General features: G+C 31.4%; 1 protein-coding gene across 1 annotated transcript in view; it reads left to right on the plus strand.

Moving 5' to 3' along the window:
• Nucleotides 1-24,188, plus strand: part of LOC149422472 (uncharacterized) — a 212,033-nt gene that overhangs the window by 63,827 nt on the left and 124,018 nt on the right. The window contains exon 2 of the mRNA XM_089633303.1: nt 16,468-16,545. Coding sequence (XP_089489429.1) covers nt 16,468-16,545 — 78 coding nt within the window. The remainder of the gene's footprint in view (nt 1-16,467; nt 16,546-24,188) is intronic.

A 24,188-nucleotide genomic window follows, 5' to 3' on the forward strand; every position in this document is an offset into this window, starting at 1 on the left:
GTAGGATACCGATAAATATAAAGATATCGATATTTATTTCGTATATTAACTGCTGTAATATCATCCGATTTCAGACAAATGCGTATACATACGTGATTAAAAGAATGCATTGTCATTGACAACGAGACTGCCGAGTTTCAGCACAATCGTATCTAGGAAAGAGGATTAATTACCCTTCCAAGATTCAAAAATTCAAATAGATGTGTTTGAAAATAAGATTATTTTTTATGATAATGTCCTTTTATTCCCGTTTAATATTAGAAAACTTTTATGTAGAATTCTGGGACATGTAGAATGAAGTGAGAATTCAACTTTAAAGACAAAATAGTTTATAATGTATTCTTTAAGGTTCTGACAATATCTTTGGAAGAGTGAAATTTCACCAAGCCCACGATTAATTTCAGGCGATATTCACACAAAACGTCGTTAGAAATTATCCGTAAATCAATATTACTATTTACATGTACTAGGCGCATAAATTATACGAAGTAACTAATGTAACGATCAATGAGTTTAAAGGTTTCCATCAAAACACGTATTTGAATTTCATGCTAAGCGCAAGTATCTTTCCGCACCCACCTTACAAGATGCTAATATCGGTTCATTGGTACAAGGTTTATAATGTAAAAATAGGAGCCACAATAACACGTAAATCATTTATCATCATAATAAAGCACCTGGTTGAAATAAGAAGACCCGGATTGTAGTGTATTTTCAAACATGCCATGAGATAAAGGTCTAATTCAAACACTGACCTATTAAATATCAACGGCATCCTTTACGAGTTTTGCTCATTTTTTTACATAAGTACCTGAGCATAAATTACTATAATGTGAACAGCGCATGCTGAGTCAGGTATCACATTGATTATACCGTGTTGTTGTCACTGTAAAATGAACTGGATCCATTCCCGGATGAGATTTAACTCGACCAATTCGTGCAATGCGGCCGGGACGATTAAAGGCTGCCGCTATGAACTCCTTATGTCGAATAAATTCACCTTGCTTCCTTGCACCGACCAAACTCATACTTTTTAATCACACTGGACATGTATACGAGCATTTACTGAGCCACCCCAAATCGAGCACTTCAAGGTTTTTTATTGAACCAAGGTTGAATTATATGACACATAGTATATATCGCATATTGTCCAGATAAAAAAAAAACACACACACGCTAATTTAAATCATTTCGATCAAAGGTCAAAATCATCAACAAAAAGATTTTTATCTTTGCATGAAGAAGACGCAACTTTTTTATGCGGTGTTTTTACTCATCCAGATCAAAATTGAATAAATAGGTTGTGATAAACGCCATTTTGCTTTGAGCATGATGAAAACTGAATGATTCACATCCTTGTAAAACATGTTTTTGCTTAATGGGCTTGGAATTGATTGGGATGTGTTGCGAACCATTTTGAAGAAACAAATAAAAAATATTAAAATTGAATAAATGCGGATCCACCGTAATCGGGAAACGTGACTTACGATTAACAACAAAACAGGTATCTCCAAACAGGCAACTATCCACTCTATTAAAACGCTATTTTTAGTTGTAATAAAAAAGAATTATAGATAAAGGTGATAATTTATCTAAACTACAAAACTGACATGGTGATGTCGAATTCAAGGCGACTTATCCTGACTTTTGTCTGTTTTTCTCGATTTCTAGAATAAATCGCAAAAAATTTAGGCACCCTCTAGCGTAAAAGAACATATCAATTATAATGTATGCTGATGGAATTGACAAATACGTGCTTAAATATATTACGATAAATTCAGAAAATTTTTAACAAAATATGGTATCATATTTGAACTTTCCTAAAAGTAGCCCGCGGATATTGTAAAAAAGATAACATTATTTGTGAATTTAATCAGAAGCCACCTGTATTTATTTGACAAAAAACTCTACAACACTAAGTAAAATTCAATGGATACTTATGTCCAAAAGAATTGTTGTTATATGTCCGGGAGGTATGCAAATGCTGGAAAGCTTAAATTGGATGCAAGAAATGCAGAACTTTTGTCGAAGTACACAATTAAATCCGTCAGTCTCATTTATTTAGTACGAACATTCTGAAATGGGCCACTGGCACTTGTGACACGAATTGTGCGCCATATAAAAGATTTACATAAAAAAATACAGGTACGAGTTTGATGAGTAGTACACAGAGAAAACTTACTTATATGATGTTGCTAGTTTATTGAAAATCTGGTCGAACTTTTCGTATTCTTGTTAGAATTGCGGGCTTTTAACGAATGTATTGACAGATTTCCTAAAAAAACTTTCAGTGAAACACGAATGTGTTATGAGGATGTCGGAAGACGTGTTCATAAAAATTAAAATATTTTTGCTTAATATTTTATATTTATTAGGATAAGCGCAGCTGCAAGAACACGTGCTCCGATATATTCTGAATTTACTGATATTTTGTTGGGACATGGCGTGCCATTGCGTTCTTAACAGGATTTTAATAAATCAGCAGTACTCATTTTTCTACGTGCATAACGGTATTAGTTTACCTATGTTAAGTGGTTTAGGACAACGTAATATTAATTTTATTTTTTTTTATTATTTTTTTTTTAAAAGAAAGACAAACATTCCTGGGTTACGAATAACCTGACAATATTTAAAAATCTCCTACTACCACCACAGTAAGCTGAAAATATTGTTTGTGTTGTAATGGAGGACTTAGCCAGCCGAGGACTTGAACAAACCACGCCTGGGTCAACTCGGCCACCGACCGGTCTGTAATATTAATAATACAAATAATTTCTGATGTCCCACTTCTTATATATGTATATTCTTTTTTTTGTTAAGATTTTAAGAATCTCTTGGTGCTAGAATATAACTGGTAGATTTAAAAAACAACGATAATTTCGAAATGTTTAGATAAGTACGTTAGTAGGTAGTAAGAAAAATCTTTCAAAATTATAATCAATTTAACATTTTTAGTGAGCTTTACAAAACATGTTCACATCAATCAATTCCACTATTATGAGACTCATTAAAATGATGACAAATTATCGATGTTTAGTCCATTTCCTGGTAAATATTTGAGTCGTGCGTACGTTCACGAAGACGACATATGAAACTTTCAAAATGGACATAAAAAACACATCATATTCGTTAAATTAATGATTTGTTTTAAAGCCAAACGAATTCATTTCACGAGCAATTGAGTCAAAGTTTAAAAAAATCTGTGATGAACTGCTTACATGACTTTCTACGTAATTATTAAAAGCTACAAACATTATGACTTTCATATTTCATTGAAATCTGTAGATATCATAAATATTATTATTTGTGTTCAGGGTTCAGGATGAAGAATAAAGTAACTCAATGAAATCAACGCAGAAGTAGAGTGATACTCGAAAATTTATCGATCGATTGGTTTCATATATATATGTATTTAAAATATTTAATATTATTCCTCAAACTATTAATATAGAAACATGTGAACTGCTTACGCCGAGATTTCGCCGTTTATCACATATTTTTAGGTTCTATAAATATAGCATATTTTATAACGTTTTTGCAAGTTAATACCAAAAATCGCTCGAGTGGATAAACATCGCATAAGATGCTAATGTAATGAAATTGAGAAGGAAATTAATATATAACTTATTGTAACCCGGCTTCTCTCAATATTTCAGTGTTTTTCTTCAGTTGTTTAAAAAAAATGTTTTCAGGAAAAGTAATATATGTTTTTATTTTTATTTTATTTTGTACAATATTTTTTACATTTTAAGTTTTCCAGTAATGTAGGCCCCACTCGGTGGCTTGTCAGTACTGAGGCCTTCATTTTATAATATGAAAATGTAATCTACATAATACATTTAAAGGGAAAATAATACATTTAAAGAGAAAATAATACATTTAAAATTAAAAATACATAATAATATATTTAAAATTAAAAAATAATACATTGAAAATAATCTTGTGTGTTTGTGGGTGATGTGTGTTTATATTGGTTTTGTGTGTTACGTGTAGGTTTTATTTTTATTTTATGCTATGACATTTTGGTAATTTTGTCTTTTTTGTTCTTTAATCCATTTTGTAATTTTGTGTGTGAATTTATTTTTATTTTGTATGTACCTAGAAGCAATATGCCATCTTTCATTATTTGTTTACACTTAAAATGATGTTTCAGAGAACTATACGACACAGCGAGCTGAAAAGTTTAATTTATCTAGAATTCGTGTCAATTTAATTTATTATCTATCTTATTATAATTAATTTTCTTATTAATCTCTACTACTATTATAAATGATGGTTACTGTGAAGCAGTTAAAATTGCTAGAATGTAAATATATGCAAGTAATTTAGTTTAATTCCCATTTATCTGCAGTACTTTCCTTAATGGTGGGTATTACAAGGAAAGCACGAATGATGAATGTTCCAGAGCGGACCTATTGACGGCAGGTTCAGCGTTTATTGAATATTACCCATAGTGAGAGTCTTGACAAATGCTGAAGTCGTGTTGCATGGATGCCGAATAATCAGTAATAACCCACGGACGAGTCAACAATTTATCTAATTTCGGTGGCGAAGACGATGATCGTTAAAGGTGCCTCGGCTTCGTGACGAAACACTTACAGTGCTCGTCGTTTCTCGCTCGGCCAGCGCGCGAACACCGGACACCGGACCCCAGACGCCATGTGAACCAAGCTTTATTTTTGTGCTTTGGGGCGGTTTTTAAAATACATTTAGTAAAAACATTAATTTATACGAGATTAAGATTCATAACGAGAATCAATAAAAATTACTTTATTGTTCGTTAGTTTGTGTTTAAGTTAGTGTGGAAAAATAAGTTTTAAATGAAACCTATCTCGATCTCTTTTTGATCAATATTGAAAAATGATTATTTTATATCAGTGGGTAGTGAACAATTTTCTGACAACTTGAAATATGAAGTATTTTTAAATTTCAGAGCGCAAAAAAAAAATTTTCCGAAGCAAAATATATATGAAACGTGTATTGCGTATTTACGAAAATAATGAGATTTATGTCTGGTCAGTGTAATTTTTTTTAGCTTGTAATGTCACTATCATCAAGAGCTACAAATCTTTTAAATTTAATGTCACACACATATTTCATGGCTTTTTTTAAATTTTTCGAAATGGAAAAAAATTAGGTGTATTGAAAAAATGTCATTAAAAGAAGAAAGTTAAATGTAGATATCCGGGCATTCGGATTTGAATTCGGCAGTGCTCATTCAAATAATCCTATCTCCGAATATTAATATTTAATATATAAACTGCTTAATGTACTTTAAAACCAATCAATTCTCCTATATTTCATCGTTGGTTTTATGTTTGTAGGATTTATAATTGAGTTGATTGTGTAAATTTAAAAATAAAATTTGAATAAATCATCTACCTAAATTTAAACAGCCTAAATCACACAAGGCCTAGAAGATAAGATCTAACTATGTTTAGCCGATAACAAAATGACGCGAAAAATTTCCAGATTTCAATGGAAAAATTTGTATTATTTAACTTACCCATACAAAAACCTTTTAATTGTACTTTTTAGATTTACACACGAACCGGAATATAGTATTTTTATTTTTTGTAACTTGTTAAATTATCGGTAAGGTGTGTGTTCGCTTTCTGTAATCTTATTTGGGTAACTTTTCTGTCAATGGAATAAAATTACGAAATTCGAAAGTGCCAGTTTGAAAAACTAGCCTTCGAGAAGGCATTTAAAAAGGACAGAAATTTGAATTTTTTAATGAGATGTTTTGATTTTTAATATCGTGTGATTAATATTTAATGTCTTAATTATTTTGAAGAATGTCTTCATTAAATTTTTAATTATTTCTAATACACCATCAACAGTAACAACTCATTCACATAATATATGTCTTATCTTACTAGGTCCCGACATACGTGATTAATTTTGTGTATGCCTAAGTCAGTCTTAAATTATTCCTTTACTCATGTAATTTATGTTTAAATATGTATGTATGTATAAGGTACTTTTCATTTCAGCTAACAGTTTTTTTTCATAATACAGGTAGGTAGATGTTCACACAATAATCTACTTCTTGATAGAAAAGTTCATTTTTAAAAAAGTATCAAACCATTATGTAGTATATCCGAGGTGTGAGACAGAAAACAAAAGAACAATTTACAAGACGATTATGTTCAAGAATTTACGTCATTCCAAGATCCATAATATTATCTGACAGGTCTGCTAATACCAAATGTGACACGGTTTCATATTTTGAGGGATGTTTACATTATAACCAGGTCAATAATATTAGATAAAACTAGCGGATGTAACTTTTTCAAATAACTTCATCAATTTTCTTGTATATTTTTTCATTATCGCATTGAGAAAATGTTAGGAAATGATAAAAAAGACCTTAAATACATGTTCGTACAAACTTGTAATCAAATACAAATTGTTCTTAAATGCATGTTCGCACAAACCTGTAATTAAAAATAAATTGCCCTTAGATACATCTTAGTATAAACCTTGTAAGTTAATGTAAATTGATTTTTTTTTGATATCTGACTTGTATACCTATTTTTCTTTCTTTCAGAATTGAAAATATATAGTTTACAAAGTTCCAATAATTGACTTCTCACAATTGACTCACAATATATGCTCAAAAGATGACAGTTTTTAAATGACGTCAGGCTTCATTCGAATTTATATTTTTTTAAATATAAATTGAAAATCTATTGATTACTCATTATGTTTTCAATGGAAAAAAAGTGTAAAAATTAAAATCAAATATTTATGTAGCGGTGAGCATTAGCATGATTTTAGATCAATAGAAATCGGATCAATATTTGAGGAAAAAGTCATGGGTGGTCTGCCACTTCATATCAGCAAAGTATAATAAATCAAACGAAAACGCATTAAACCACAATCAATAAACAGGTGCGAAATCCTGCTAAATGTTAATTTCAATATTTGCATAACATTTTTGAATTATAATCTAATGGAAAAAAATATTAATTCAATTGGAATACATAAATTACTTTTAAACTTTCGAAATGGTGTTTTAAGTACAGGAGTTCAACACAAATTACCTATTTGCCCACATGTAAAAAAAGCTATCTCAACTGTGCGTAAGTATATTCAATTTAATGAATATTTTGATGCCTCTAACGGATTTTTAATAATTACTTAACTTAAATCGCAAGATATATTAATAAAAATCGTAAAAATTCAAACGATTCTGGAAAATTTTCTATCTGGTAAATCGGGTAGGTATATAACCATCAAGCTGTTTTAATATTGCAAGTGCAGATACAAAAAACTAATCAGATAGGAACACCTATGTTTGTAGATATAATACAAGTAAATATTTTAGAATATAGAAATGTATGGTAGTTTTAGTAAACATCTTACAAAGACAGACAGATCTTAGAATGCTCAACGTTTGACTTCTGTATGCCCAGAAGTACACCGGTTTTTTTCTCGTTTATATCTTTTAAAGTAGACTAGAATCGCTATCGCGGGATATCACAATCGCGACCATCAATCGCCCATTCTTGTCACCGCTATCTACATTCGTCCGTACAAGTCGCGCATTTCTAAGGCTTTAGAGACGCCCAATGGGTTGATAGACGCCACACGTCATGGCGACGCCGTGTATGGCAAGACGCCGGTTGTTGAATACCTGAGCAGAGTGCTTTCCAGGCACGAACTGGCTCAGTGAGCAATAATAAGTACATATGTGTCTTCGGGAAAAGTTAAGTCAACCGCAAAAAAAAAGCTCTTAGAATTATTTTAAATACAGTTAACTCTCTGAGACCCAAAAAACTTTTAAATATACCTGAAACTTGAATACTTTTAAAACATTTACAACTGAAAAATGAAAAGTATTCACTGTGCCCCCCACGGAAAAAAACTTACTAATATAAAATATTGTTAATTTATTAAAAATCTGGTCAATTTATTATTTTCCTGCTAATAGCGGGACTGCAGTTCTTTAACGAATGAATTAACAGATTTCATAACAAACTATCAGTAAAGCAAGAATATGTTATTATGAAGAACACGTGTTCTTTTAATTTATAATGCTTTCGCATCTCGTCCATCACCTTTATGAGAACAAGGCTACCTGCATGATCACGTATTCAGATATATTCTGAATGACTAATATTTTATTAGGAAGTGGACATGCACTTACATTTTTATAAAACATCCGTACTCATTTTTCTCCGTGCCGTATCTATGGCATGGATGATCGTGCGTAACAAATAATGATAAACTGATACATTTTCTTAATTCTTGAAGCATACTGTTTTTACAATACGCTCACCAGAAACCCTCCCAGTATTGCTTTTGAACCGATGTAGAAAACTAGTTCTTAGAATTCCAAATTATGCCGACGCTCTTCTCAAAACAGATATAAAATTATTTTGCAACCATATTACTGACACAAAAATTAAGATGTTTATGAATTTTACATTTAGAAACTTACCAAAAACTACTTTCCCCTACTCTCTTAAAACGATACATTTAATTAAAATTAATCGTTAAAAGAATACATGAATTTACCCCGATTTGAGATTTGCATTATCGATTAAGGCCCACTAAGATAGCGGAAACCATAATCAAAAGAGAAAGAGTAAATATTGAATAAATAAAAGTGAGTTTACCCCTGGTGCATAGTTGTAGCCCATCACATCTAGGTGAGGCATCTCTCTTCGGCGATCACCGCTTGAAGGACAATAGTATAATGCCCGACGTTTTGCCTGGAATGCAAGATGTTTAAGGTGTTTGTGAGACAATATTTAAATAACAGACTCCTTAGGACATTGAATAAAATTCCTTGCCAACATAAACCAAACTGCTATATAGGTACAATACAGTATAGGTAAACTACTTGTGATGTGTCCTTAGATACATACACTACTTTTATTATCGATCTAAATCATGATTTTTTTTAATAATATACCTATCTAAAAAGCCTTTGTCAGATTACAGAAATAATGTGACTATATTGGAAATTGTTTTATTACAGGGTAATATGGAACGTTTTAATGATACCTTAAGAAAAACCTACAATACGAATAATTGGCGAAGCGTACCGACTGGAATCCTACATTTACTCGACCGTTATTGCATTTCGTCTGTCCAAAAATTTGTTTTGCACGTTCCGTTTCAGTTTCAAGATGGTTGCCGTTTTAACGATTCAGTAAAAATTCAAATGTGAATTTGTCGTGTTTATTTGGAGTTTCTTATTTGCATTTTTCAGTAAAGATTACCAGTAGAAAGTTAAAAAAGAATTGTCATTGACGTTTCTTTGGACAAATTGTATAATTCCTTATTTGAATATAAAAAAAAATGTAACATAACATTTATGGTTTAAGGGGGGTATTTAAGTACCTACTTAAAAATCTTATGATTTCAGAGGAAATTCTTTGATATTGATTTAATAAATTAGAAACATACCTACCTATTTTTTGGATCTGAGGTCTGAGGTCTACCGTTCACAGAACAAGGTTATAGTATGTAATACTGTGTCTACTTTAATTAAATTACTTCTTCAACCCAACAGAGGTTCTAATCAATGATAAATCTCCAGAACATAAGAAGACGTGGTGACGTATATAGGTAATCAAATTTATTATATTCAATTGGCTTTCATAAAACGACCACACTATGCATTAAAACGCCCCACAAAATTCGTAAATGCTTTAAAACACACTTTAAAAACTAATTAGATACTGCGTTGATTTTTGTAAATATGTGTATATGTTATTTATATTAACATTTATATAAAGGGTTTTCGAATAAGAGGTCAGAGGTAAAATGAATCAGATGAATAAAAAATAAAATTAACAAAATGAAAAGAATAAGTAGACAAATAACAACACATTTTTCTTTCTAACTCCCTTTTCACATACACGCATTCCAATGAAGATAAAAAAAATCTGTATACTGATAAAAGTTCTGTATACTTACCTCCTACCTGATTTGAATTATACAGGGTTATACAGGTTATACAGGGTTTTCCAATAAGAGGTGTTATTTTGATATTCAATCGTAAAAGATCAATGGTTTCATTGTTTGTGTGGCACGTAGCGCCGTCTTGTAGAAAGTAAACGTTGTCCAGATCAATACCATCCAATTCCGGCCATAAAAAATCATTAATCATCTCTCAATAGCGCAATCCATTCACCGTAACTGTTGCTCCAGCCTCATTTTCGAAAAAAGTAAGGTCCAATGTCTCCTCTGGACCATAAACCGCACCAAACAGTCACACCTTGAGGATAGAGAGGCTTTTCAACAATAATTCTTGGGTTTTCCGAGCCCCAGATGCGACAATTTTGCTTGTTGACGAAGCCACCGAGGTGGAAATGGGCCTCATCACTCAAGATGATTGCATTTGATTCACTCAAGTGAATTTTAATAATTTTAATGCGTTGTTGAAGCGTGTATCGTTCCATTTTTATTAATGACGTAGTTTCTACTTGTCAAATGTTAAAAAATGACAGCTTCAAAAGTAAGATCTACCGAAATAGCGGGCTATTCAAAATAACACCTCTTATTGGAAAACTCTATCACCTCTGCTCAAATAATGAAATGGACGTTTCGAATAATAACTATTTATGTTGTTACATAATCATTTGTTTTACTATGTTTTTGTATTATTGTTATTATCACCACATCCAACCACCATTAGTTAGTAATTTTTCTTGTTTGGCGTGTTCTAAATAATAGTAAATAGTCAAATATATATCCATATTCATAAAAGACTAGCAGTTAAAAACCCGCTCCGCGGGTTTTTGCTGCTAGGCCCTGCGGGCGGCACTTGGTTGGGCTGCGCCCAGTTTAAGTGATATTAACAACAGTTACATTTAATAGATAGATATTAGGTCATTCACAGAGAGAGGGTGAGTATATATTGTTAAAACACGGAACAGGAAGGAGTTAATGAATAATAACATGCTCAATTTAGGCATAATAAGAATGACAGTTGTTTGAATAAATGAAATTTTACGTATTTGTGATGGATTATTTCAAATGAAACACTATTATTGACTACATGTCTACAACTGATATTAACTGTTATGGTACCTAATATAATTTGCTCATAGGAGACTTGCAGTGCTTAAATATGTGTTACAACCGTCAATGTCTATAAGTTGAATCAATATCGTATAGTTTGTCACAACAATTAAAGATAGTTACAACAAAGTTGACTGAAATAATACATTATTACATATTGATTAATTGTACCCGTGTTTATGGATAAAAGGAGGGTAATGGTGCAATGTGATTAGCAGTCGGTTTAATTAAAAGGTGTGAATTTTACTCCAACTGGTGGTAATTCTTTTCCTAAAACTGTTACTGTATCTAATAAAGTTTAAAGTTAGATTATATATACACCTTCATCAGGAGAGTAAAAATCTATATATAAAGGTAGATTATTACAATATAGCGCCCCTGAGGTAATATCTCACAAAAGCGGCGCCATGCAAATTGTCCAATTAATAAATAAATATAATGTTTACATTTTATTATGTACGTATGCATTGATATACAATGGAAATAGATAAAATAATGTTATCCGATTAAACTTTATTTTATTAAAAAAACAAATAACTTTTTTAACTTCACTTTATTATATACAACCAATACATGTTTCATGAACGAAGTATACACCGAAGTCAAAAATTAAATATAGATTACAATTGGAAAAAAGAAGTGGAAGGAGGGGGGAGGGGTAAGAGTAGGCTGGGTTTATAAGAATTATGAATTACAATATGAAAGACCAGTTAAGTGGGAAAATATTTAAAAGAGAGTTTATAAAAAAAAATTCTTGTTAATTACATCTACTTTTATAAACATGTTCTCTTATTTCTAAAATTTCGAAATTATTTATTTGTGATGCTTTATATCCTGTGTGAAGTATTTTAAGACCTGAAATTTTTTTTTGCATATAACCATAAAACAATATATTCATAAGACAAATAACATTTAATAACGGTTATTCTAATAAATTGATAGTTGAAATACTAAATAAAATAATTAAACATATTATCTTCAAACGGTATTTTTACCCTAGTTCTTAAGATATAAATAAACAATGGCGTAGAATTCTGTTTGTGGATAACGACACTTCTAAAATGATATATATAAACATTCCTGGTACTATTCAACCGGCGTTTTACACTAATAACAGAATGAATAAATATATTCTTAATAATATAGATTGCGAAAATCAAACAAAAAAATCAGGAGTTTATAAACTCAATTGGGCTGGATTTGTAATTTATTTTACAAAGGTAGAACCAATAGAAACTTTGAAGTCAGAACTAAAAAATATCTCAGGGTTCTAAATGGAAATAGTGAATATGAGTTTGCAAATCATCTTTTGAATCACACTTTCGATAAAAATTCAGGTCTTAAAATACTTCACTCAGGATTAAAGCATCGCAAATAAATAATTTAGAAATTTTAGAAATTAGAAAACATGTCAATATAAAATCAGATGTAATTAATAAGCAAAAAAAAAAATTATAAATAATAATGAAAAATGCCATTGCAAAGTAGAACTAAACTTCCAGAAGAAATCTTATTATTAAATGCTTGATGTTCAAGTAATTTTGCATATTTAAATATACGCGCCAGTCATTTGATTCGTTTCTTCACCGCCAGAGGGGCGCTCTGTCGGCCACCTAGCCGCGATGCGTATCGGGAATCGGCCATATTGAATTAACGCCTGCTTTTTTCGTCAAACGTCAAACGTAATCACGTAATTGTGGATAATTTTCACTGTAATGTAATTAATCCAATGGATTATGAACTTTCTAAGACATATTTTCTTCGATATTATCCAAAAATTGTAGGAGCAGAAACGATATTTTTTAAGAAATATCGTATTACATGTGGCGATTCTATTTCAGTATGAAATGGTGTCTTAATCTTTAAAGTCTTATTTAAACACAATTTGAATTTGACCAATCACAGGGCCTACACCGTCCAGACGCTGGAGTAATAATATTATCAGATTTTTCATGCATAACACAAAGGATAGCATATTATTTTTAAGCAATAATATTAGCCTGAAACACCTCTACAATTGAAAAAATTGAACCCGCAGCCTTCTAATTGCCGGTCAGGGGATTTACCAATCCGATCCGTGTTTCAGGCAAATAATTATTGCTTTAAAATAATATCTTTTTTATTATATGTCCATTAATATGCCTTATTTTGTTTTGCTTACCGTCGCATTGTTAATTATTAAAATTCAATATTCAAAGTAGTACTACTAATGTAATTTGTATAAGTTTTATTATAATATATCTTGATTGATTTTTACTACGTACTTATGGTTGCAACATTTGGAGGTACTTAGGTAACTTGATTGTTCCATACTCTGCAATAAACCACGACGATATAAACAATAAAAAAAATATTTTTGTACTTATGATACTATTGCTAGATATGCCTACTTACCCTGTTTAAACTTACTTAATAATAATACAAACGTAATAAATGTTCACATAATAAAAGTCCAACGGGGCATTAATAAAATTATAATTGAATATACAAGTATTAACGAACATCATAAAGTCTGCCAAAGTTAACTTGAAAATATCTTTGACGGCCAATTTTGATAGCGTTTTTAATATTATGTTTATTTTATCTTGAGAGCGGAATTCGGGCTGTGAAATTCAACTGGGCGGGACCCATTGACCAACGATGCACGCAGATGCATTAAATAAATTACCTCCCTTAAACAAATAAGCATTTTTAATATTATGAGTATTTCCTGATGCGTAAAACATAGGTAGCACCAATTCACACACGCTTTATTCCCAGTAATTTAGACATTATGGCACCCATGTTTGAGTTGCAAACATGCAACAGCCTTAAATTTGAAGGCAGTGTGAAACCTAAAATATATGTTTATATAAAATGCACACAATTATGGCAATGCACATTGGGTGCAACAATTCTGAGCATCCATAATTAAATAATCATCTTGATTATAACGTAACTTGCAACATTTTTATAATTTCGGGCGAAATTTGTTACGGTTTGCTGTTATGAATATGTAGTTACTTTTGTGAAGAGTGTGAACCAGTGCTTTCAAGAGCGTCTAAGTGCTTCCAAAAGATATCAATCATTATTGAACATTAATTTCGTTGTATTTAGAGAAACAAATTATAGAGTTCATCCAACTAATTCCACTTGGATAGGTAACAGGAGAACCCATATTGTATATCTTTTAATATATATTTCAAAAGCTTCACGATAGAAATGAAATCGCACACCTGTGATATTGTCACCTCCATGCTAAAGTTGCGAATCTGCAATTTACGTGAAAATAACTTTTTGATGAAAAATAAATCTCTATTTGATGATTCGCACAGTGGCAAATTAACAAAATTCTGTCTCCAGCGTATAGGGAGTTAACAAACTTGTCAAATTTGCGAACATTGATTATACACGTGTCATTCGAATCAACCGTAAATTCATTAAAAAAATAGATAAAAACTATTACCATGGTGTAAAATATGAATTATCAATAAAATAGACAACAAACGACTTGCGCATATGACATATAAAATAAATAAAAATATTTAAAAAGACGTTTTTTTTACTCTCCTGAAAAATTGATTTTTTGTAGATTGGCAATTTTACCATGGATGTGACGATTTGTGATCGTAAAATTTCAGGGGTAGTTCCAACGAATGACTGCGAATGATTATATATCACGCTTTGAGGAACTGAAAAATTACCTATATTGAATACTTATTACCTTTACTAATGCAATTGATATATATAAATGTCTGGATCAAGAATTTTACGTCTTTATAATAAAATGAACATTCAATGACAAAATTTAATTCTTCTTCTAACAAATAATGTACGAGCTATTACTATTGCAATGTACCCATCTATACTACGTTCTATTTTTAGTTTACCATCGAAAAGAGAAAACTTCATTCCTTATAAGGTAATACCATGTAATAAGGAAAATTACCACAAATTGTATGACTTTCTTCACGGATTATCGAGAACCTCTGGCTATCGTAAAGTTTAATTTTTATTCCTTATGAGAGCAAATATAATGGTAGCTTTAAAAGATTAAGGAGGATTTATATTCCATTTTTCAATAACTTTGAAGGGTTATTTCTTCGTTGACTCTGTTTGGGTCATTCTCATTAAATTAATACACTTAATAAGCCACCGAAAAAAATTTTCGTTGAAAGAGTCATCAGCTTGTGCTCTCATTTTTTCAACAATGTACAAATCTTCACTGATTTTAGATTATTTCATTTTTAAAAAATATTAATCAATTCTGGTTTCAAATTCTTAAGTCGAAGACATAAAATGCTATTTTTTTATGGAATAACTTAATTAGTAAATCTTTTATTATTGAAGTGAATATTAGCTTTTTCAAACGAACAATTGAAAATAGAGAATACAATTATCATAGTTTGATATAAGAAGTGGTTTTCAATCCATCGAAGTATATGATAAAGGGATGTTTTGAGATCTCATACATAATTAATTTTATTAAACACTGATACAATTAGTTAAAGATTCTACGTAGATATTTAAAGTACTGGTTTCTGATTTCAAATACTAATGCGTAACATTGGCAAGTAACAAATGGAAAGGATTTCACCTCTTATCGTATATTCGGTTAAATTCAATTTCCGGATCTCCATGTTTACGACTTTATCAGCAAAACAACTTGTATAATTTCTTCTTAAAATAAGTGAATGGTCAATTATAAGCTGAGGGATTCGATCGATGCATGCGCTAAATGGACCAAGACGCAATAAATTGTTATGTTTATGAGTCCGGAACATGCCAAGCAGTATATTTAGGTTTTGAAAATGAGATTACCTGTGCCCATTCATCTTTGTTAAGAAAAACGCTTAACGTTATGAATTGATTGTTTAATCAATTTAAATCTTTTGATAAACATTATTAAATCTTCAGTAGGTAGTTGAAAAGCAATTAAAAAGACTAATAATTTTAAAAAGGTTTTTTTAATTCAGCAGAATATATTAAAAGATGTAATTAACAATTCGCCATCATAAACTACGACTCTGAATATAAACGCAATATTGCATTCATAATAATTATTTATCGAGATGAAATCCAGGATATTGCTTAAATTTTCAACAGAAATTAATTCTATTGTTCCACATTTAAATGTCTAAATCGTATTAAAACTAGTAATTATAAATAAAATTTCAGTTATTACGCGTTTAGAATTATCACTGGTATTATTCCATTAAATGGCATATTATGGCGTGCGATCAGTCAAGAGGTTTTTGCAAGCTCGGCATAATATGCCAAAAATCAATCGAGTGGATAATAACATTTTTAATTACTATTTTTAAACGGATGTAATAAATTGATTAGCGGTGTCGAAAACTAACTAACTCCATATAGTAATAACGGAAAAATTGATTACCTGTGTAAATTTAAAAGTGATTACTGACTTACCCTTAATTGTTTCAGATGAATCAGCAGTGCAAGGTGTGCGGGGAGCCTGCAGCAGGCTTTCATTTTGGAGCCTTTACGTGCGAAGGATGCAAGGTACTGTGCCTTTTAATTGCTTTACCCGCTAAGTATCTTGTATGAAATATGGTTACACTTGAAAAAAAAACATTACGTTTTATGCGCTGTAAATTTATCAATTCAAAAGTGTTCGTTATAACTTATCATGTATTTTACTTTCTTGATCTGTGTATTTCTGGGTGAAACGTATGAAATTTTCAATCTACGTGTAAATCTAATGACAATTTATTTATTTGTCATACGCTGTGTGTTTAGTTTGGTCCGCCATTTATGTAAAATGTATAATTATCATAGTTATACCAATCAAAATGATGAAACCATGATCGGTTAGTTGGTTTGTTGGTAGGAGATTCATTTTTCTAAGCTTAGTCTTCCTTCATTTCACGAGCAAAATCTTAGGCTTACTATAATGGTAATAGGAGGATTTCAAATATTTTCAGGTTAAAAATCTTAAATCTCCGAAATTTCTTCACCGATTACTTCGAAATTTTGACACAACACAACGTTGCATTTGAATACGCGTGTGTTTTTAAAAACAGCGTCATTTGTTGGACACAAATCCTTTTTTTAAAGATAGCGCCATCTGTTGGAAGTAAAAGCAACACGCGCTACAGTTTTTCTATCTACATAGACAGACTGAGAAACAGCAAGACATGGCGGGGTACAGCCAGTTAATAAATAATTAAAATATGTGCGTTCGATAATAAATAATCGGGTTTCAATAGCTCAGTGGTTAAAGACGTTATAGTGTTTTCCCGGTAAGACAGGTCCTGGATTCGATCCCCAGTTGCGACCGTTACCTTTTAAAAGTTTTATGTATCTTTGCTCTGTTTTTTAGACTTATTAATATTATCTTCTTTGATGGTTAAATATTACATTGATTAACTAAATAATGCACATATATGCAGCCTCAAAGTAAGGTTGAATTCAAATGAAGTAATTATTTAGGTACCACCCAACGTAATGCAATACGTCATTGAGGGCGGTTTGCGCAGGATTAACGCTTTCCTGTATTAATTCACTGTAATTAGATAAACCTTAAAGACTTGCCACCAGCAGCATTACTATTATTATAAGGGCAATCATCCGCAAGCCGCCAAAGGGAAATAATACGAAGAATCTTCTAAGTTCAGATCGCTGGGGCAATAAAACACGAGAAGGCATCCTATGGACACTGCGTTAATTATCACAATCGATTAAAAATATTTTTTATTCGATAATTAACAAGAATAAGGACATGTTTATATCTGCGAACAAAACACTCGTAATATAACACATAAGGCTCTTATACTTATTATTATTACATAATGATACGAGCAAGATAATTAATTGAGTACTTTTAGAGAGTAACGCCATTTAAAATGTTATTTATCCGGAAGATACTTATTTTGGTAATAAAATATCATGTTTCTACTTATATGATAAGTTTGTGGCGGTTCCATGCTAACTCAACACAGTGACTATTCAACACACTTTTAAAAAGTGATAAAAAGTCATTAAAAACGATAGAAAAATTATTTTTTTAACCTAACCTAACCTCACCTACTTAACCCAGTTAATAAAGTTTTTGTTTCATCACTTTCCATAACTTTATATAACTTTTTAAAGATGTGATGAATTATCAGTTTGATGATTTATCCGGTCACCGTTTGTGGCATAGTTGTAGGTTATGGTATTCCATCGTTTTGCGTGTTGAAACTAGACGAAGTGCACTGAGAAAAATGAGTATTGCTATTTTATTAAAAATCTCTCCACTTTATTGTAAATCCGTTAAAAGTGGCACTGCAGGCCGATTTCTGATAAATTTTTAGTGGATTCGTAATAAGTTCATCTACCTGCGTTTTTCTTAATAATATGTAATGACAAAATGCAAAAATTGTAATTTTTTTTAACGAATCCGACATTCTGACTATTTATTTGTATTTTACCAATGGTTTATCGGGAAACTTATTAATATATTCGTTAACGGCCTGCTATACCGTTTTTTACTGGATCACGAATAATTTGAAGAGATTCTTAATTAATTAGCAATATTTTTTAACGGTAAGTTTTCTCCGTTTGTTAAAATTAAAATCCATCAGTAGGTAAAAAATAAATAATTATACGGAATAAAAAACAAAGTAAGATTACTAAAGTGCATGTCGAACAAGTGTAATTTATATGAGTAAACTTAATTCCTAAAATAAAAATGTTTGTAAAACATATATTAATGGGTTAGTAATGAAACGATGTAAATTACTGAGAGGAATATACATAATAAGGATCTTCACACCATTGGCGTAAAAGAAAATCAAAATGACCTGATTTAATTTATTTTTAATAAACTTGTAAGTAAATTAACGTAGATTATATCTACGTGAGTTACAGTCAAGCAGTTTTAATTTTGCTGTGTACGCAAAACAACAGCCCCGCTTGGAAATAAGTGTAGCTTTTGGCCCATTGGTATTATTTTCTTTAAGTCTGGTGATAAAATTAAGTTCGCAGTATCATTTCACTATCACATTTAAAAGCTCAAGAGTCTCAACTACTCGCAACCGAGCGGAAAAAGTGAGGACATGGTTCCCCCAATTGAAGTCTGTTGTGAGGCTGAACGTCTTGGGGGGAGGACGGAGATGGGAAAGAGAAAGGTAGTGTAGTACCTGGCCATTCAAATCTAGTCATTGAACACGGCTAAAGACATTTCAAGCAACTATCGATTCTAAATGATGGTCTTTCACAAATGTAAAATAAACTAAAATTTACTTGCGCACGCCGGGATTAGAACCCACGACTTCCTTATCTTCACCCTAGGATAGTAACCACTCATTCATTGATGCCGTCAAAGTGTGTCTAATAAAACAATTTAAATATTTTCTTGAGAAGACGTCACCCAATCTTATGAATTTATATAATACTGTTTATAGAAACGTTTCAATGTAAAAAAATACCCTTAATAGAAACTGGGGCTATGTTTGCATATGTTAAATAAAAATATATTTATGAAATATTATACCAATGCTATATATTTTTACTTTCAGCACGTCACTGAACACTGCAAGTACATACCAGTCTCGTGAGCAAAATCTCGACACCCTAAGGGTGCGACTTCAAGATTCTAGTGATAAATTATTTATTTTCATCATCATGCTTCATCTGATCTGATCTAGATGCAATCAGCAACATGATGGCCATGTTAATGTATGTTAATATCAAAATAAAATCTTTAATGTTTTTCAAAATACTTAGGACCTGTTCTTTGAAACATCTCAATATCGACAATATCATAAAAGGATGCTCCAAAAGTTCATAATTTTCGTCGTTGCATTTTATTCTATTGAATATGAAAAATTCATGCGCATGAAAACTATGGTGTTTAAATGGTGAGAACTTGTATTGAATCATATGCGTATATTATGTGATTTCCAATTGAACTCATAATCTCCTAATTTTGATATTGTTAAATTTATTCATAAAAAAAATTTGACAACTTGAAACGGTAAAAAATCTTTTGTTTGTCACAAATATATTATGAAATTATCGCCTGGTTAGTTTTACATCGTAAAATAAAAAAAAGCTTTTGTCAAGGTGAGCTTTTGTGCAGTTTAATAAATAACACATGTGCTACATTAAGACCGTTGTATTTGAAATGAGCTGGGATATTGACAGCACGTTTTTATTTAATTTATTTCATCGTGTTCTCCATAAAACTGTTGTACACCAATATTTTAAGGAGAAGATTACAAATTTCATGAACAAGTAAGTATAAAAAGGACATTTAGGCAGTTGCACTATTTTGTGACATGCGTCAAAAGATAGTTGCTCAACTGTCTGTAAGTAACGATGAAAATATCAACGGTCGATGAAATATTGTTCAGCAGTTGAGTCGCTCTGTTGATTGGCGCAATCCAATAGGCAGAAGTCCTAACTTTCGGAGCATAAACACGAGCATGGGATCTCCTACGAGTACGCTTGTTAGCCAGATATAGGCTAACCTCTTTCAAAATCGGTGGGTTACATATAGTTTATTAATTTAAAAAAACTTTAAATATGAAAATATTTATTTATATATTTCCTCCTAGTACGCAAATAGCTCTTTTGTACTCTTTCTATTTCTAGGATATGGTTTTGTTCAGAAAGGGCCCAAATAATTAAGCTATATTTCATGATACTGCGAACAGGTGCTTCATGTTATAATATGTTCTCGCGTTACGGAGGGCAAATCCAGACATTTTGCTAGCGCAGGAGACAATCTGATAAGTGGGATTTGAAAGAGAGATTTACTTCGAAATTCATACCAAGGTCTCGAATCACATTTTTGCGTGTAAATTTATTTTTTATTAACGTAGTAAGGAAACAAGAATGTGTGTCTGGATCTTTTTAATGCGATGTCACTGCATTTATAAATTCTGAAGGGTAAGTTGTTCAGTTCCAACCATTTGACAAGAGAATCAAGATCATTCTTCAGAAGATTGGAATCGATGTGACTTTTAAAAGCTTCGAAAAATATGGTATCATCGGCGAAGAGAGGTATTTTGAGCGATTAATTGTCTTGGCAACGTAGTTGATCAATAAAAGAAAGAGGAAGGGTGCTCGGTTCAATTCCTGAATTTGTTTTGTATTTGTACGATGGTGTCAAAAATTAACATACTGACGACAATTGTATAAGTAGCTAGCCTTAAAAGACACCGATGTCACTGATTTTTTAAAAATAAAATACATTGTCGACCTTCTCAAATGCTTTTTTGACGTCTTTAGCACTTTGGACAGTTAGTAGTTCGCTTAATATTATAACCAGGAGTACAGGAGTGCGAGAAAGTAAATGGATACCAAGTAGTCTGGGTCGAACGTAAGATCGCTCTCACGACTGCTGGAAATATGCGTCGGTCATTTCTGCTACCCTGGGGCCTTGGCAAGGAAATCACCTCCTCCTCAATGCCTTTGTGGGAGGTTAATGTCTTAATAGAACAACATGAAACCAAATGTTAATGTTCCCTCGTGGAAATGGATCAACAACGTTCTTCCAAAACGTTAAATCATTATTACCGCAAAATTTTTAAAGTAGATGGAAAGTAATGGTTCTCCGGATGGATTTTGTAATAAATAATCTCTGATTATAATCCAATGAAAATTTTAAATCTGAAGGATATGAAGGGTAATTGTGTTGATTGCCATCTTTAAAATACGATCGATATAAAAATAAATAGAGGGTCATCAAAGCTCTGATCTTAGCTTCGGGGGTTCGCATAACCGATTAGAGCGTATAATACACGTATTGACTTATGTTATAAGTTTGTTAGTTTTTACGGCATAAAGATAAAATATTTGTTTATAAATAGTTGCACACTTAGCAAATAGACAGATATGGATTAATAATATCATCAGTAGTGATCAATGAAAATTGGTAAAACATTGTTGCAAAATACTATCGCGTTTAGATAATTCCATCAATAGCTTGATACTTTGATGACGATAAAGATAAAACTATTTTTTAAATAATAAAGTCGAATCTCACAGCATCATTTTCATTGTTTATACCAGCTTAACACCTTAACGTCACAAATTGTGTTTTTGTTGGATGAAACTCAAATCTAGGTTGAGTAGAGAGTAGTTAGGTTATGAAAATATGTTTTAAGTCGAATACACTTATTTTATATATGGAATTTTATTTATTAGTGATAAACACTTTAGTAAAAGAGTCACTGTCTACTGTCTAGCCTAGCCTATAGAAGCAGCAAAACCGTATGAATCCACTATTATTTAAAGCGAGCATAAAAAGTTAATATTTGAATCTAACGCTATTATTTTGAACACCATCCAAATACATAAAAAATTCCGCTTTTATTACTTTTAACGACCACGATTTTATAGCCAAAAATACAGTTTTTGATCCATTTTGTGCACGTGGTGATATATTAGTTGGATATATTTCAAAGTATAAATCACGAAGCGAATAGTTTGAATAAGCCATGCGTCTTCTTCCGCGACATTTCTCGACGTTTTTAATGATCAGTTTTTTCAACAACTTTTATATTTTTTTATTTCATTGAATGAATGTTTTTCCCAGTTATATCCGTGGAATCAATAATATATATTATTTTTTCATCTGGTTTTAAATATAAATAATACATTATTGAAAAAATTAAAGAGGACACTTTCCTGTTAAAAGGTTTTACTATAGTTTCGCGAGAATTTGCGAGTTTCATAAGGACAAGAAGATAATGCATGCGAGGTTGATAGATAAAAATTGCTACATTTAATTCGTTCCTGAGAGTTTATAAATAAACTCCGTGTAGGTCAAAGGCGTAAATCTACACTCTCTGGCAAGGAATCTCAGTCCTCACTGTAAGCAAACTGTTGAACAAAATTTGAATAAATTACTATTAATGATGTAAAAAGTAATGCCCTGAAATGTAACGGGTGGGGAAATGAGAATGTTCAAACAGTATGGAAAAAAAATTATAAAATATGTATTATTATAGAAACCAAAGATTAAACTGATTGATAAAAAGATGCGAAAAAATTGGAATATACTCTCAGTTTCGCCCTCGTGTACGACCACCATTCAGAATTGCAACGGTTCTTGAAACGACTTTGTGTTTGGTTACCAGATTTAAATAGCCAAGTACTTCCCCACCTTCCCCCCCCCTCCCATCTCTTTCAACTCCCCATCACCTTCAGCCTCACAAAATACCACAATTGGGATATGCCAGACATAGCCTTACTGGCACCAGACGTTTAGGAGCAGTTGGGACTCTTGTGCGGTTTCACATAAAAATTAAAAAGGGTGGTGTAATACTTATAGTAATATGAAAACAAAATGGCCTTTTTTTCTATAACGTTTTGAAAATATCGTATTGAAAATATTTTCAAAGTAGTGCGTATTGAGACGTCATGGCCGGCAATTTGTTTCTTTGTCGATTGCCTTAGGAACAACAAAACACCACTTGTCGGTGTCGGAAGACAAATTAGTCTTCCATTACTCAAGATGCTCTGATTAAAGCTATTATTTATGCCGCCGCCAGCCAATATGGTCATCTGAATCAATAATCATAAATTATCTACTGACAGGGAGATACTTAGTTACTTTCGTATTATTTTTATGGAACTGTAAATATTTTACGGATGAAACTAATTCGTAATAACGCGGTTGGATTTTGTTTTCGTTTACACGGGATATGGTCGCTTATAATTTGAAAGGTAATACAGAAATCGTAAGCCTGACTATGTGGGTAGGTTTATGGTAATAGTGCGTAGGTGATGACTGATAATTATTATAACAATATCATTGTTAACCTTTTATCAAGCGTATTTTACCGTGCACACTTCAATTTAACAATGTATTAGAAAAATTTAGTTTCGATAGTAAAATTAATGCACGACCTTTCAAAGCTTACAACTTTTCACTTTAATTGTCTTATTAAGGTCTTGCAAGCAAATTATTATTGTTCAATTAAGTGTTCCACTGTTGAAATATCCCAAAGCTCCAGTTTCCCTACGGGTCGTAGGAAATACAAGGGCCTGTCTCCTTCGAATCCTGATACGTAATTTGTATTATTGTAAATTACCTATATTTTGTCACATACCTACCAATATTATTCATAATTGTGATTTTTTACTGATAAGCAATTATCCATACTTACATTGATTCCATCCTTGGATTCGATACATATAGGTGCAAACCA

The sequence above is a fragment of the Hesperophylax consimilis genome, chromosome 7 (assembly GCF_061612785.1).
Source record: "Hesperophylax consimilis isolate HC1 chromosome 7, BYU_Hcon_1.0, whole genome shotgun sequence".
In the NCBI taxonomy this organism is placed as follows: Eukaryota; Metazoa; Arthropoda; class Insecta; order Trichoptera; family Limnephilidae; genus Hesperophylax; species Hesperophylax consimilis.